The 16760-nt window shown below is 37.2% G+C and overlaps 1 protein-coding gene and 1 long non-coding RNA gene across 2 annotated transcripts in view; one reads left to right on the top strand and one right to left on the bottom strand.

The window, feature by feature from the left end:
• Window positions 1-38: 38 nt before the first annotated feature.
• On the bottom strand, window positions 39-15625 carry tbx21 (T-box transcription factor 21). The gene is made up of 6 exons (XM_043254133.1): window positions 14749-15625; window positions 6634-6788; window positions 5704-5825; window positions 5370-5528; window positions 4960-5021; window positions 39-3772 (listed from the first exon to the last, which is right to left on the bottom strand). Exons 1-6 carry the CDS (start codon window positions 15276-15278, stop codon window positions 2977-2979), a joined length of 1824 nt encoding a protein of 607 aa, XP_043110068.1. The 5' UTR covers window positions 15279-15625; the 3' UTR covers window positions 39-2976.
• LOC122355629 overlaps window positions 15028-16760 on the top strand; it is a 25587-nt gene continuing 23854 nt past the window's right edge. Inside the window, exon 1 of the long non-coding RNA XR_006252231.1 lies at window positions 15028-15166. This is a non-coding gene — a long non-coding RNA (uncharacterized LOC122355629). The remainder of the gene's footprint in view (window positions 15167-16760) is intronic.

The following is a 16760-nucleotide window of genomic DNA, read 5'->3' as shown; positions in this document are numbered from 1 at the left end:
GAATAAAGTGTACAATATTAAAGAATAGAAAGAAATCGTATAGTTCAGTTTTTATTACATTTAGAATGAATCAAAAACATCATTTAATATCATATACAGTATTTTGACAGCTGTGTCTGAGGCTCAGTTTGCTTGGCCGAGGAACCTTACTACAGAAGCACCTCTTTTATTATTAGTAACATTACTTAAATTGTTGCTTTTAACTCAACGGATAGACAAGGATGGCGTCAGAGAGAATAACCTAAATAGTTTCCTGCTATTGACACTCTTAGGAGCATAATGTCCACCAGGGGTCAGCCAAAACATGGATTGACTGGTAATATGACAACAACAGACAATTATTTTCAGTGCACATGGACAGTAACAAACTTTTCAGTGCGTTTCAGTGTATAAAAACCAAACATGAACATTAGCCATCTTTTAAATTAACATAGAAACACTTTAATTGCACTTTAAAATACAAATTTGTTCTTTAACATTGATTGTCATTTAAATAGTATGACTTGCAGCCATTTGCTTTTTGTTTGTCATTGTCAAATTCTCAATAACTAACCTTAAAAAACTCATTATATCAATTGCATTTGTAAACTATTAAAAATTTCCCAGCATCTAAATTGCATGGTATATGATAAATAACTAAGCATGATATCTGGCAATGGCTTTCTGATCCAGTAATGTTGTTTTAAAATAATGTAGTCTTAACCATATTACTCTTTTTTTTTTCTTAGTTTGCTTTTGCTTTAAAACACATGTGTGAAAAATAAACATAGGCAGTTAGAGTCAGTTTGCTGACTTAAAAAAAAAAAACAACAAAAAAAAAAAACTGTGATCACAGAGTGGCCACAGAATATTGATACTATGTTGGTTTTTGCAGCAATTTACAATTTCTCGGAAACGTCTATAAACACAGGTGACAATGCATTTTAACAAAGAGTCATCACTTTTAATTGTTCTATTTTACAATAGTTTCATATTAGGACACAGACCATATGCAAGTGTCTGCGTGCATATTTATGATCAGGAAGATGCAGAAAGCTTCTATAAATGGATCGTTCTGAGTTCACAGGCTTCCGGGGCGTCCAAGAAGTCTGTGCACTGTCCTCTGCAGTGGCATCTTGTCACCCACTTATCTGTCTGAGGTCATTCTCACCTTTGAATGCCAGCGGTGCCTGATAGGCTTAGACTGAAGGCTCATTCTTCCTCTGTGTCACTGACGTCTGTGCGTGGGCTGTCTGCATTTTACTCTGTTGTTTGAATAAAGATGATGTATAGTCAGTCTGAAGCCCCTGCCAGGTGTCCATTTTTCCACCCTGTCTATCTGCATACAGTCATGTGCGACGCCTTAAGACATGATGCTGTTGGTTTAAGTATGTCCTGTTACAAGTCATCAGATTGACACTAGTGCATTTATCCTAACTCGTGGACTTAAGCTAAATGAAACCTGAGAATTACAAGGCCCCTGTCTCAAACAATCGCCATAACATAAGTTGCTGGAATACATGTTTTTTTGTTTTAGAACATTTTAGAGCTATCAGGAAATAATTACTACATGGTTTCTGTTTTGCATTTTTGCAAATTTAACATTTAGTGAAGTGCATTTTTTTTTCTTTTCAAAAACTGACGCTGCAAAGAACTACATTTCCCAAAAATCCCAAAACTTTAAATTAGTATTTAATATAACTAAATATATAATGCATCCATGCATTCTATCAAGCTTTATTATGTCTGTCTATTATAGGATGGAATTCCAGCTGGTGCATGCAAGCCATGGTCTAATAGACATCATGGCTATTTTATTTCTAGCATGTGTCGTCTGAGTGGCCTGGGCTTTAATGTGCTTATTGATTGTGCTCCCTGTAGGGGTGCATTTTAGGATTGACTGGACACAGAAATGTTGCAATGAAGGCTTACACTCAAATGCATGATGTATTAAATCTGTACTGTGCTAAATTGTTATGCAGCACACATGTGCGTGCAACATTACTCTCTTTCAATATGAATCTTCTGCTTAATGTGTAGATTTTCAATGTTATTTTCAATGAGATCATCCATCAAATAACAACTAGAGCAACCAATCAGAAGATGATATAATGTCAGTACATGCTTACAGGTCCACAGCATCACATCTTGAGCGAGTCATGTCATTTAAAGCAGAATTAAAGTATTTATGTGCAACACTCTGGGTGTTTTTGAAGTTACGATTACAGCTTTAACTACAGTCTTTCTACAAGAAAATTTCACGTTTAGTACAATCCGTCACTTTATTGCTTCATTGTAATCATTTGCGAGATTTACCAGCAATTACTGAGTTAAAATTGAAATGTACAAAAGCATCAGATAAGTAAGACTTTTCTTTTGCCGTGTTCACAACAGAACAAGCCATGTCCAAATCAGCTTTAGATGACTTGACGTGCAGCACACAAGCTGCATGAATTCATTTTATAGTGATTCTCAAGCTTAAAAGCACCTTTTTGTAATTTCTTAAAACTGCCTTCTTTGTAAAACAGGGTTGACATGACATGAGGCAAAGTAAATGACTTTTCATTTTCCACGTTCTTTTTAAGATGGACGTGAATGTGATTTGTTTGTTTGAGCGTGCGTGTGGTGCGTGGGTTTTTGCGAGGTGTTTTCATGTCTGTGGCTGACGAGGGGGACAGAGACAGTTCCTTTGGGGGAGTGTCAGCAGGTGTGCTGTGAAATCTTCAGCTGCTAAAGTCACACAGGTCTGTCTGTCTGCGTGTCTCCAGGCCAGTGTCTCAGCGCAGTCACATCGTCTTCGTCTTTTGTGTGACATTGACCTTCAGAACACATCCACATGACCCCCCAAACATCTAACACAGGGAACACAAAGCACAGAGGGGCCTCCAAACACCTGGCACTGTAGCTACTATCACAGAGAACTCGATCCCTGCGTCTCGGGTCATGCAGACAGACGGTGGGTGGAAGACAGCAGGAGCAAAGTCTGAGTGCTGGTCTTCAGTGGGTGTAGAAGCCGTAGTAGCCCGCGTCACTGCAATTGTCCTTTTCGCAAGCCTCTGCGCTGCGGTTGGGAGGGGAATTTTCTGTGCTGGACGTGTAAGGTGACACGCGCCTCTTCTTGCTCTCTCCTCCCTCGAACAAACCTGAGTCAGCTGAGTCCACCGATTTAACCGAGGGGGCTTCCATCCAGGTGTCCTCCCCGGATTCTTTGGACTTGTCCTGGAGCAGCGGCTGACGCTGGGGATCCAGGAGCGACGGGGGGGAATGGAAGCGCGAGTTCACTGCTGAGGGAGACGAAGACGTGGCTGGGGTCGAGATGGTTCGGAACCAGCCGAGACTAGACCCGGGTTTACTGTGGTGCGGGTGATTAAGGTACTGCGGTGAGGGTCGTCCCGAGCTCCACGCTCCTGCGTTGGCGCCAGAGACCGGCCCGGAAGCGAAGGGGCTTTCAGAATAGTAGCCCAGAGGGTGGTGCGGGGAAGTTTGAATCGGAAACGGCTTGTAGAGGCTGTTGGAAGTGTATTCGCTCTCGTACGTGTTGAAGTCGAGGCGGTTCGGAGGCACCCCCTGCTGGCTGGGCAGGTAAAAGCGGCTGTGAGGGCTGGCGGTAGGGTCTTTGGGGCACTGCGGGCTCATGCTGACCGGCTCGCGGCTGTAGAAACGACTCTGGGGCAAGGGGCTCATGTACTGATCAGACAGGTATGGCTGGTGAGGGTAACAACTGCCTGGGAGGAACTGCTGGCTCTCGGTTGGGGAAGGCGTAAGGCGGTCTGAGTCAGGAGGTGCATACAGCCTACATGAAGAAATAAAGGGGGTCAGAGATCAACTTCAACTAACAAAAATTACAGTTTTTCTCAATCAATATGGCACTTTCTTTCAGTTTAATGTACTTGCTAAACACAAATAACACAGCTATCTAAACACAAACTTATCTTAAACAAATAAATACATGTTTATTGCAATTTGTCCACAAGAAATTTTGTTTTATATATATATTGTGTATATCTAAGTCCACTCACCGATGTGAAAAACTAACTACCCCTTTAAACTTAAAATCAGCTTGTGCCACTTTTAGCAGCAGTTTTTTGTTGTTAAAGGTGGAACACAGAAATAATATATATTTAAACTGTGTTTCCTGTGCTGTGCATGGTATTAAATGAGCAATTAATAATCTGGGGCCAATTGAAAATATACCAAATGCATTTGATGATACGACAAACTGCAGAGTTTTGTTTGTTGTGTTTGGACAATAGTACATAAATATATGTGACTTGTGTAAACCTTTTTTTTTTTTTTTCAAAGTATTGGTTGTGTCACATTCACGGTTTCGACACAAAGCAAGTAACAAACTTAAACAGATTTAATCTTCTTACGGGCAAAACAATAATAAATACAAAGGCTGCAGGCAGGCCGAACATTAACCACGTAGGGTAAGGACATTGACGATCGGACCACATGAACTCAAAACACAGAACTTAAATACACAACGTAATTGAGTAAATTAATGAGACACGGCTGAAAAACAATTAACTAGAACTGAAAGTAGGGCACACTGAGCACATGACGACAACAAAATAGTCCAAAGACATGACAGGTTGGTCTTACTAACTATTATGAAAACATTAGTGAGTTTTGTTCACAGTTTTTTGAAAAAATGATTTGCAGGATTTATCATATTTATGATTAATGAAAACTTACAATCTGTTTAGGAAAATTGATTCAGCTCATTGTGTTAACTGTTTTGAGAACAGTGACCTGAGTTTGGAGAAATGTGTCAAATTGTTTGAGAAGAACTAATATTATGTTAATAATGTTGCACCATTGATTAAACTGAGAATGAAGTTCCTGAATGTTAATGAATTCGAAAAATCTTAAAGATTTGCAGGTATATAGGATAGATAGATAGATAGATAGATAGATAGAAAGTATTGCTCCATAGAGACCAATTTTCTGTATTTAATTTACTTCAGGCTTACTTACGTGTCATAATTGTCCCGGAAACCTTTAGCAAAAGGGTTATGGTCTATTTTCAGCTGAGTGATCTGTGAATAAAATGGCAAGGGAAGAGGTTGGAGAAAGGGCACACAGAGAGAGAGAGAGAGAGAGAGAGAGTAAGAGTAAAGTTACATGGGTACAGGAAGCATAGTCAGGGAGTATGATAGATCACTGCCATTATGAAATAATTCATGAATTACACTCACTCACTCTTTCCTACAGTCAAACTTAACACATACAAACATCACAGACTCAAAGTGCAGACATAACTGTCTTGTCTGGGTTATCCCACACTGATGATATTTGTTTGCTGCAAGCAGTGGTTATATGGTAGTTGCAGTCTGATTAATAAGAAAATAAGCCCCAGCATAACGCAACCAGATGGCGAGACTTACATCTGCATTCTGGTAGGCAGTGACGGCAATGAACTGAGTCTCAGGAAAGACAAACATCTGAGTTTTCGAGGTCAGAAAGGCGTCCTCCGTTCCATCCTCCTTCACCTCCACAATGTGAAGACGTGGTTGGTATTTATGGAGGGACTGCAGCACTATCATCTGTATTCCAAGCAATGCAGTTGTTAGAGAAATAATGCAGATATGCTACATATTCTACCTAATTGATAACTTCGATCTGTTTGATTACAACCAATGCTGAAAGAGATGACTCAGGTTTGGGAATTGTTGCAGTAAGTTGGCTTTAATGTAGGTGTTTATTATTACATTAAATTACCTGTGCTACATTGTTAGAGCTGCCTTTGTTATTGGTAAGTTTCAGTTTGCCAAAGGAAACTTCCTGTCTCATCCAATGATTCCCAGTGTTGGGAGAGTCTGGGTGCATATACATTCTGTTTCCTGTAAAAAAAAATAAATAAATGAAAAAATAATAATTAAAATTAAGCACTTAAGCATAAATATATAGGTACTGAATGCAATGTAAATATTAATGCCTTTACTGATAATGACACAGTATTTTATTGATATAAACCATTTAAAATTCGATTTCTGTTGTTGTTTATTTTTTAAGCTAATATATTTTGAAATGTAATTCACTCCTGACATAATTTATTCCAAACGTATTATAAGTTGTACATTTAAAATATATTTAAATAAGTCTATATTTGAATATTTAACCCCAAAATGTTATAGGTAGTGCAGTTTTGCTTATTATTAAATTATTTGTAATATTTGCTTATTTCTCATACATTATTTGTATATTTTATAAAAATGTACTGTATTATATAATTATTATCATTTCAATTATCATTTCAAAGTTCCTTATTTAGGTAGGAAATGTCATAAATTTAAATAGAGAAGAACTAGGTTGAAACAGGCAGAAGTATTAGCATTTAAATGTTTGCACTTTTTTTGTAAATTGATTGACACTACCATGCAATCACCCTTAAAAAGCAGTTGCAATGCAATGCTATTGTGGTGGGCCACATGCTTAGGTTCCTCTGATTGTGGCATATACAGTGGTATCAGAAACACTCATGCACTTCTAGCCACAAAAAGACAGAACTATTGGTATGTGAAGTTTTCTGCACTGCTCAGAAAAGACTCACACTGCGAAAACCACAATGCAGATAAAGACATTTATCTTGTTTGTAGGGTTTAAAAGTAGATAGTGGGCAGAAAAAAGCACTGTGTGACTGTTTAGTACCTGGCATGTTGCCTTCTGCTTTGCCGCACTGGACCCATTTGCCTCCTTGGTACCTCCAGTGATGCTGGTCTGCAAGAACCACGTCTACGTATATGTTATAATGAGCCGAGGGGTCTAGTGAGGTGATGTTAAAGCTGAGGAAAGGAAACATCCTCCTGTTGACAGACAAGATAAGATCACGTTATTAGGGTTGCAATGAGAGGAACTTTTTGGTGACTAGTGATAAGCTGATCAACAAATATTTAGGTTATAAATATACTTTTTGTTTTAGATTTTGTCTAAAATAAATAAAGAAATACATTAAAACAAATAAAGATAAATATAAGTACATTAAATCAAAATAACTATAATGTCAAATAATATATAGAGTCTGTATATAAAACTAAGTGACATCTACTCTCTTTAAAGAAATAGTGGTCCTAAAAGGAAATAAAAACATGCCTCAGTCTATCCTTTAAGGTCATGCTAGATGCTTGCAATCCAAAAACATGCAGAAATAGTTTTAAACAAAGGTCAAAAAATCATTTGATACAATAAATTAAATTCGTTCCATATTTAATATGGTCACGATATATCATGCGTCTACATTTGCTTATTTAAATATACTTGTATATATGCTGGTGTGTTTTTTTGCGGTAAGCAATAGTTACTAAGGCACAGACATGATAGAAAGGCAACTGGGAACAGGCTGTATGTGAATCTTTAATATGCCAATTAATAAAACATGTCGTGAGATGCATCTGCTTGATTGCTGTAATTTTCCTTGCTAGACAGATTTTGATCGCGGTACAGAGATGGAGGGGAGGTAACTGGGAGGTCACTGTGTCCCATGGCAGGGTAAAGTTTATAAAAACGTGACTTAAGACTCCGTAGACCCAGTATGAAATGCGCAGCTTCTGTTTTTGTGTGCCGTTCTGCCATGGCACCACTTGTGATAAAACAAACCTCTGACATAAGGCATGCTGGCTTTAATTCAACCTCACCCAATACTATGACGCTTTCGGTCTCACTAATACACTCCAGAGATGACGTCTATGCCACATGGGTGCCTCTCATTCAATAGATTCAACAGTTGCGGGCTACTGCTCATGCATGCATGTTTCCCCTCAGCCGGATGCTCCTGTCAGGTGACACTCAAGTGCAGTTGTCTACTTGTATCTGTGTCTGTATCCATTCCATGAATTGGATACACACCAAATAATTTGTATATGGCTCAGAATGGATTTAGGTTGTGAGTATGTTTATAAAAAATCTCTCACTCTCTATCTTGCTCCGTCTCCTGTGAGCCTGCTGAGCGAAACTGTACACCTTTATCCCACTGGGAAGAGTGTATGAGGGTCAGATTTTTAGAATTAGTTCTGCTTTATATAGAACTATATAATGCTTTATATAGTTTATGCTATTTCAGAATTAGCATGAGAGGTTCATCTTCAATGTTAGATTTTTGTTGTTGTTGTTTTTGCCTTTTGGCAGTGTTATGGTATTTTATATATACATTTTACTCAACTATTGTTTAAAATGTACTATATGGTTGGCTTAAAATAAGCCAAAAATATTGTAAATTTAAAATCAGACACATAATTATTCAAATAAAGCAATAAATGTAAAACATAAAAGACAACAACAAAAATAAAAGCAATTTTTTTAAATATATTTATTATTACATTATTTTTTATTAAACTTCTTAATAAATGTTTTTCATATATTACATAATTTAATATATTACATCTTACTATATAAGATGGAATATCTCTCTAGGTCATGTGATAAATACATTTGTGGATTTAGTGAACGTTTTACATCTACTACTTTTTATTATTATTTTTTACACTTAAAAATGGTAAACAAAATACTTTGAAACCATTTTCACTCAGAAATTGCTAATACATTTCACAAATAATTACAAAGAAATAGCAAAGCAATTACCTCAACAATCTTTTTTTTATTTACAACAGCGAAAAATCGTTTTTTACAGTGTAGCCAATTCAATGAGTGCAGTTCATGCATAAATTGGGAAGAGTGTATGAGGGTCAGATATTTAGATCAGGTAAAATATATTTTTTCAAATATATTTATTTATTTATTTTTTATTAACTATTGTTTACAAATGTACTATACGGTTGGCTTAAAATAAGCTATTTTTTTAAATATATTTATTACATTATTTGTTATTAAATATATTACCAATTTTGTGTATAATTTTTAAGCAACAGTGTATTGTATTTAACTCAGCAATTTTTAGAATAAAATTACATTTATAATAATGTACAAATGTTTGGGGTCAAATTAATTCAGATCTGATGATCATAAAAAAACTTCTTTCAAAAATATTACTGCCCCCAAGCAGTGTAATTTAGGTCTAAGTAAATCTAACTCTAAAACAATATTAAAATTATTAATGATTAGAAAACATTAGAAGTAAAGTTTTTAATTTACTTTTGTCTATTAAAGAAACCAAAAATGCTAATTATACACATCCCATATGCATGTAAAATTGTAAACAGATTCTCTAAATTACCATGGGGGAATTTTTTTTAAAAAGCATTTATCAACGGTGCATTTGTTAATTTGTCTGTACTTTTTTTTTCATTTCTGACATTCAGCAACTCACAACCAAAGTCTCCTTTTGTTTTATTCATAAGCGCAGCTTGCGTATTCTACTAAATATCTTACTCTGTGTTTCCAAGACATTTACAACTGCTTCAGTAAGTGGAAAGCGTCAAAAAACCGACTGCTTCGAAAGATTGAATAAAGAGCTATATTTTGACCCGAAATGGTTTCACAATTTCTCTTTTCAAGTAGGTTAAAGGACACCTATCGAGGATCAGAGCACGGGGACGCTTGTTTGCTACAGGGCGGCATAACACAAGCGGATGGACTGCCCACCCACGGGCAGCTGTAATCAATCATCATTCTCAGATGTAGCCCTGGCATTGTGGGGCCTTGTGGTGGTGAAGAGACCGAGCAGGTGACGGGTTTCTTCTTCCACATCAGTTGTCAATATAAGTGAAAACAGAAACCAGAATCGTCTCTGTATCATTCAACGCTCATGCGCTGCCTCCTCGCTCTGAGTTATAACTATACCGTCTGTGGCAGTCACTTTCCTCATCTGACTGAGCCTCAGAAATTGTCATACTTACTTAAAATGAGACATTTATAAGAAATCAGTACCTGGAGAGGGGGAAACCAGTGGGTTTGCCACTGAGAGGAATGTTTTGCATGAGTGGGAGGTTTAGGTTTACGACAAAAAAGTTAGAGGTTAACCTTTGGAAACTTATCTGCCACTCCTTGACGCAGTGATGGAGCCACGAACGCGTTAGTAGGTGGTTGCCAAACAAAAGTGCCTCCTCTGCTGTCTAGGACTTTAGGAAGGTACAGTTTTCCATACATGTATGTGTTTCCCCTAAGCAGAAGAACTGCTCGATGTGATCAAGGCAACTCGGCTCAGTAAGAAAGACAGGAGGGGACGCTCAAAAGGAAAAAAAAACTGTCTGGATATCGACCGGTGGTCACTAATTCAGCAGGACAGAAGTTCAGGTCCAGTTTATGTCATCCTCGTACTCTTGATCTTTTAAAAACAAGCCGGTCTGCGGCTGCTAGGTAATTTTTTTTACAAATGTACAGTAAAATATCAAACATGACACATGCAGATTGACATGTACAGTAAGTACGACATGTTTACGTGGTTATTGTAAGCTATTATGCGAATGTGGTTACTTTCAGAAACCACGATATATTTGCTGATGATGGAGAACCGTCATAGCTGTAGTGATGAGCTTGTAGCACGGCTGCTGAAAAACAGTGGCTGGAAATGGAGCAGCCAGCAACCACAGTTTAAAGCAATCCCTTTGATCTCGACGGTGTTCTACAGATGTGCTACTGTCACAGCTCATCTGTTTCTGTCAGGGCTGCTCGATGGGATTCTGCTGGAATCATGTACGTAGACATAGGTCTGTCCTCCAGTGAGCTAAGCCAGTTCTACAAGTTTGCTGCTTTTGAGGTCTGGCTTTCTGCAGCAAAACTGCATACTACATGCTACCATATACAGCTGAACAGGAAGTGATTGTTAGTTGAAAAAAAAAAAAAGAAAGACAGAAAGCTCAAAGGCTACAAGCAGAGAGACCTTGAGTGGTGCAGGGGGAGATTGCATTTCATACAGAGCCTGGACGACATCAAGAATATTAATAAAAGTGATATTGCATATCTTGCTGTAAATATTTACAAATGCATATATAATGTGGCTCCAAAATTTTGCACATCTAAAAAATTATTATTACACAATGCAATTTTAAGCATTTGTTTTTTCAAAGACATATAGCGGTTTTCAAGCTAAAAGAAAAAAGTTTTATATTAATATTATTCCCTCCAGTCACCGGACATCTATATAATGCAGATTGACGTCGGAGAGATTTCATTTCATTTTAAAATGAAAATCGGGTTGACGTCTGTATTGGATATCAATTTAACATTGACATTAGTTGAATTTACGTCGAATTTTGTTCACCTGATGTCGCAACCAAAATTTACATCTTATGATGTTATGTGCCTGCTGGGTTTATAGCTTTTTTGAAGACTTTTTACTGAAATATCTCTCTAGGTCATGTGATAAATACATTTGTGGATTTTGCGAACGTTTTACATCTACTACTTTTTTTATTACTATTATTTTTTACACTTAAAAATGGTAAACAAAATACTTCGAAACCATTTTCACTCAGAAATTGCTAATACATTTCACAAATAATTACAAAGAAATAGCAAAGCAATAACTGTTAAAATATTAATAATGTACTCCAACAATCTTTTTTTTATTTACAACAGCGAAAAATCGTTTTTACAGTGTAGCCAATTCAATGAGTGCAGTTCATGCATAAATTATGTCATCATTTATTTTATTCCTTCTGCAGAACACAAAACTAAGCAGCTTTGGTGACCATTGACTTCTACTGAAAAAACCCCTCAAATTTTGCCCCACCCTCGTGTCGGTTTGCGCTGACATGAGGGTGGGTAAATAATGATGGAACTTTCATTTTTGAGGCCATTGTTTATCTCTGCCATCTTTATCTTAATCAGTGCTGCAATTTTAGAGAGGGCAAACGAAGGCCAGATAAATTATTTATGTATAACTTTTTGCTGATTTCATTGTGCAATATATTTTGCTATACCATGTTGTGTGTAAGCATATAAAGCGTAAAGAACTTCCTAAGAGTTTCACTGCACATTTGTAGGCTTCATAAGCAAATGCTTGGAAAATTTCTAGCGTTTTGTGGTGTTAAATTTAATTCACTGAAGCAGAAAGCCAGCTTTATTTACACATAATGCACAGACCCATGACTCCTCCGCCAAACTTACGAAGAACCTACTGATTTACATATTACATTTACTGATTACACATCCTACATAAGCACCTGAAGAATATATCTTTTATAACTTTGTATATTGACGTTTGCAATCACAGTGAAAAAAACTAGTTCCTCTTTTCAGGCATGTTGCAGATGGATTTGTCGAGACATTTTTCTTTCACTCTAGTATTTATCACCAACAAAAACATGAGGTGGAATGGAATATCTGTGGTTTTATATCTCTCCCACTGATTTTCTGTGAAGTAACATTTTTCATGAATTTCAGTCCAGTTATTAGTCTGCAAGTTGCTTGTTCCCTTATTTGGATCTCAAACTAGCATAAAAGCAAGACAACGCTCACCTACACCAATCTATGTTTAGAGCTCATGGCCCCATGCCTGTTTAAGTTTGTGAAACCTGGTGGCAGGGGTGAGGTTAGGGGCTAGTTTTAGAGTTCGACTTGAAAAGGGCCGAAGACCTCTGCTCTCGTCTCAGGCTATGGGCCTTACGGTGCATTTCAAAGCCTCGACTCGGACTGCACCTCGACTTCTGAGGAAGCGTGCATCACTGCGCTCACAAGGTACCAGACCAGAGGAGAGAGAGCAAAGAAAAAGCGAAAAAGAGAGCGAGAGAGAGAGAGAGGAAGAAAGTGCCTTCCTTCATTTCCTGCACTTCAAAGCTACCTCCACTGATGTGTATGGCCATCGGAGTCTCAGTGGTGCTCACCAACTTTACCCCCAAATGCACCACCCCCTCCTCCTTACTTTTACACTTCCTGTCAGAATTACCTGAGCTCTGTCACTCACTGGCAATGAGAACCAATAAAAATAACGCTCACTTTGTACATCGTACAAAACCAGAGCGTAATAACGATTCTCAAAAAATATTGTGCATTTAAATAAACTGACTCAATCTGAAGCACGAGTCTGAGCATGAAGAAGATTAATGCAGTAGATTAGATACAAACAGAATTCAGAGGCAAACAAATGTATCACTATGGCGATACGAAACAAACAAGGTTTTCTTGTTCAAGTTAAAAATTTAATCTCACAAATGGTCTGTTTGATTGTTAGTTACTTGCACATTTAGGGTTATTTGAAGTTTTATGTAATCTTTAATGGTATATTAATGTATGTTTGTTTTTTTCTGAATGTATTTATTCAGAATGCGCTGAGCACAACTTTAAAGACGGTTTGCAAAAGGTTTCAAGGCACCTGCCAGTAGGCTACAGGTTACAAAAGCATGCATTCACACACTAACCATCACAAACAATTCTAGCCTACTGTACACACTGATGCACGCATTTGTCTGCGTAAAAGCTTCCAAACTATAAATAATAATATCATGAAAAACAAATATCCCTGCTTTAAAAATCTTAAATAAGAGGGATTCGTTTAGGTGGTGTATATAGTACAGCGCAGTACAGTACAAAATAAAATAAAATAATGAAAGTTAAAAGTGACGACCATGACATCAGTGGAAGTTTTTAAAGCAATGTCGTAGTCAGGATTTTACTGCTATGATATATACACTAATAATATTTTTGTAGCATTATTATGTGAAATTAAATCAGTGGTTAAAACACTGAGAGAAAAACATAAAAAATGTTCTTAGTCAATTTTTTTATTTTTAGGTTAAGCCTGCTTTCAATACCAAATTAAAAATGTGCATTATTTCTTAAAACCTAATTTACTATACAACGTATATGCATGCTGAAATTTATAAATACATTTTAGGCTACAAGTGTTACATTTTTTTGTCTTCTGAATAATACCTCTCTCTACGGCTTTATCGTGTAAGCTTTTATCCCCCTCCCTGTTATTAAGTTTTTCGCATGCTGTCCACTATCATACGTTTTAACAGGAATGGTTTGTAAGCTGAAAGGTGTGACCAGCTTAGATATTACAGGTCCGGGCAACAATTTTAAGCGTTATCTATTAATTTAAACACATTCAAGAATCTGTGATAAATATATAAAACGGCTTATTAGGGCCTACTTAGAAACAATTATGCAGTTTTATCAGTCAACATTTTAAATCTGCATTACGCCATGACTATTAATGCATGCTTTGAAAGCAGCTCTAAAATGGAAGTGTTGCACATCTGTAGACTATAATCATCAGAGACATGTTTAGATATTAATGCTCGTTGACCTGTCAAACGTCCCCACAAGCACTTTCCTCCCTCTCTGGGGTCCCCAGGGAACGCCACCAGCGGTTTATAAATCGTATTTTAAATGAACAGTACGCTTTTTTTTATTTTATTTTTATTTTATTTTATCGCTATTATTACGCACACTATAATCTGAGTTTGATATCGTCGCGTTCTTTCACAACGCTGCCGTCGAGATCCTCAGCCTTTAAAAATAACGAACCCAAAACATCATCAGAACTCCTTTCGGACTTGTTCCAGACAATGAGGTAATACACTTTCAAAGATTTGTGTCAGAGTGCACCTAGGCACAGTGAGAAAATTTGACAAATTGCAGTATTTGTTTACTTTTGACAATAACTGAAACCAGTTCGCGGTCTGGAGAAAAAAAGGTCAGATCAAAAGATCTTTGTAAATAGGCGTCTAAATTTAATACACAAATGCCAAGGACTCGGTTTCATGCCCACCTGCCCTGGCTGGCACAGCTGGCATTTAGATAAGTACAGTGAGAGAACTGAACATTCAGTTTCTTATTATGATCCATGCTTTGTTATCGCGTACGCAAACTTTACCACGATAACGGCGTTTATGCTAAAGAGTGACAATCTATTGCGCTCCTTACCGTCCTTGTTTCGTTATGATCATCTCTGTCTGGTACTTGTGGAACTTTGCCCACAGCGGGTAGTTGTTGAGGAGCACTTGAGTCTTCCCAGACACCTGTAGACCAGGTAAAGAGTACATCGGTGCTCGCGGATACCCGTGCTGAAAAGACGCCGGGTAGCCGTCCGCGCTGCTCGGGTACACGTCTTTACCGTTGGCTGAATACGCGTCGGCTCCGGCCGGAACGTAAGTATGTCCCGTCCCGCTCCGGCTGGTGAAGTGACAGCTGCCGAGCGGAGCCGGCGCGTAAAACCTCCCCGTCTGCGCTCCGGCGCTTTGGTGGTGTTCAGCGTGGAACGGCAACGTCAAACTGTCCTGTCCATTTGGAATCGAGTCTTGGTAGTAAAACCTCGTGTCTTGGATGCCCATTTTAAAGTCCGGTAAGTCGCGGTTTCGGTGCAGGTGGCTGTTCAGTTCTGCGTCTTTGGCGAAACTTTGCGCGTCTGTTCCATTCAACATATTGAGATACAGATTCCTGCCTATGCCGCCCATCTGCAGCACCGGTTCGAACTCACTAGAGGTGTCATAGGTTTAGCGTCCGTATGCTTTAACATTTAAAATAAGACTCCAACACAACTCTCTATAGACTACAAGTTATGAAGCTCGTCTGCAGAGCGCACCGTGCAATCTAGTTTTAAACCGATTGGGAAGTCTTCACTTTGATTTAACTTAATATGTTGAAGACATTGCCACTATGTATTTGAAATAGGAATCGGACTTCAAACACATGATAAGACTCTATGATATATCCATATCTCGAATGGTAATTGGTCCGGAGGTGGGCTTTACACTCAGGCTGGGCGTGATAGGCTTGATACGCGAGGACGGGCCTTCCCCTATTTACAGGGGCTTCGGTTTGATACACACTTGAACAGTTTTTAATGTATATTCACAGAGTGTATGCTAATTAAAAAGTTATTCTTAGGGCGCATGTAAAGATATGTGCGTCGGTGACTGTAGCCTATTCGAAAATGTATTTCGTAATTGTTTTTTAATTATAACAATTAGCCTTCAACTAAATAAGTTATATTTAGACTAAATTTATATAACTCGTTAGACTTGTTTGCAGGTGTTGATAAATGATAATCAGAAGACCAGAGCAACATAAATCACAGAGAGAGTAGATTTAACCCATATGAAATTATTATTTTTCTTTTTGAAACGTACGTTTTTGACATTCATTTTCAACAGGATTCAAACAGGATTTTTTATTTGGCTCCACTGTGAGAGCATCTTTATTTAAGTTTTACATATACGAAACATTACATCACTTTAATATTGATTTTTTAAATAAATGAATTTATTTATTTTTTATGAACCATTCTGTTGCACATGTACAAAAGGAAGTTATATGACGACGTTACCAGCAGGCAGATATGACATTTTAGTAACGGCACACGAAATGTCTTAAAGTTCACTATAAGTGTTTTTCCCGTATCTGGTGAAAACTTTCCAACAGCTTGCAATATCATAAAGACAAACACAAAATTACGTCAGCGTAACGCTCAAGACTGAAATAATGGAGTAAATAGAAATAATGCATTATGTCACATACAATACAAAAAAAATAATGCATTATGTTACATACACATACAAATGGTGTATACACACACACACACACACAAGACTGAAATAATGGAGTAAATAGAAATAATGCATTATGTCACACACACAAAAAAAAATGCATTATGCTACATACACATACAAATGGTGTATACACACACACACACACACAACACACTTTTTAAATAGATTCTAAAATGTTATAGTTTGTACAGAGGATTCTGGGAATGCCTTTTTTGATAAACTACAAGACAATATTTTTGCTTAAAAAGCATAATAATTTTTTTTTTTGCAGTGGCTTAATTTCTTTCTGTTATTTTTAAATACGTATAACTAATATAAAATTAAATAAAAAAAAATAATGTACTGTCATAAATCTTTTTTAATCATTTACAATTTACAATTTAAAAA

This window comes from Puntigrus tetrazona, chromosome 12 (genome assembly GCF_018831695.1).
Source record: "Puntigrus tetrazona isolate hp1 chromosome 12, ASM1883169v1, whole genome shotgun sequence".
NCBI classification, from domain to species: Eukaryota; Metazoa; Chordata; class Actinopteri; order Cypriniformes; family Cyprinidae; genus Puntigrus; species Puntigrus tetrazona.
This window is presented reverse-complemented; position numbering and strand designations above follow the sequence as displayed.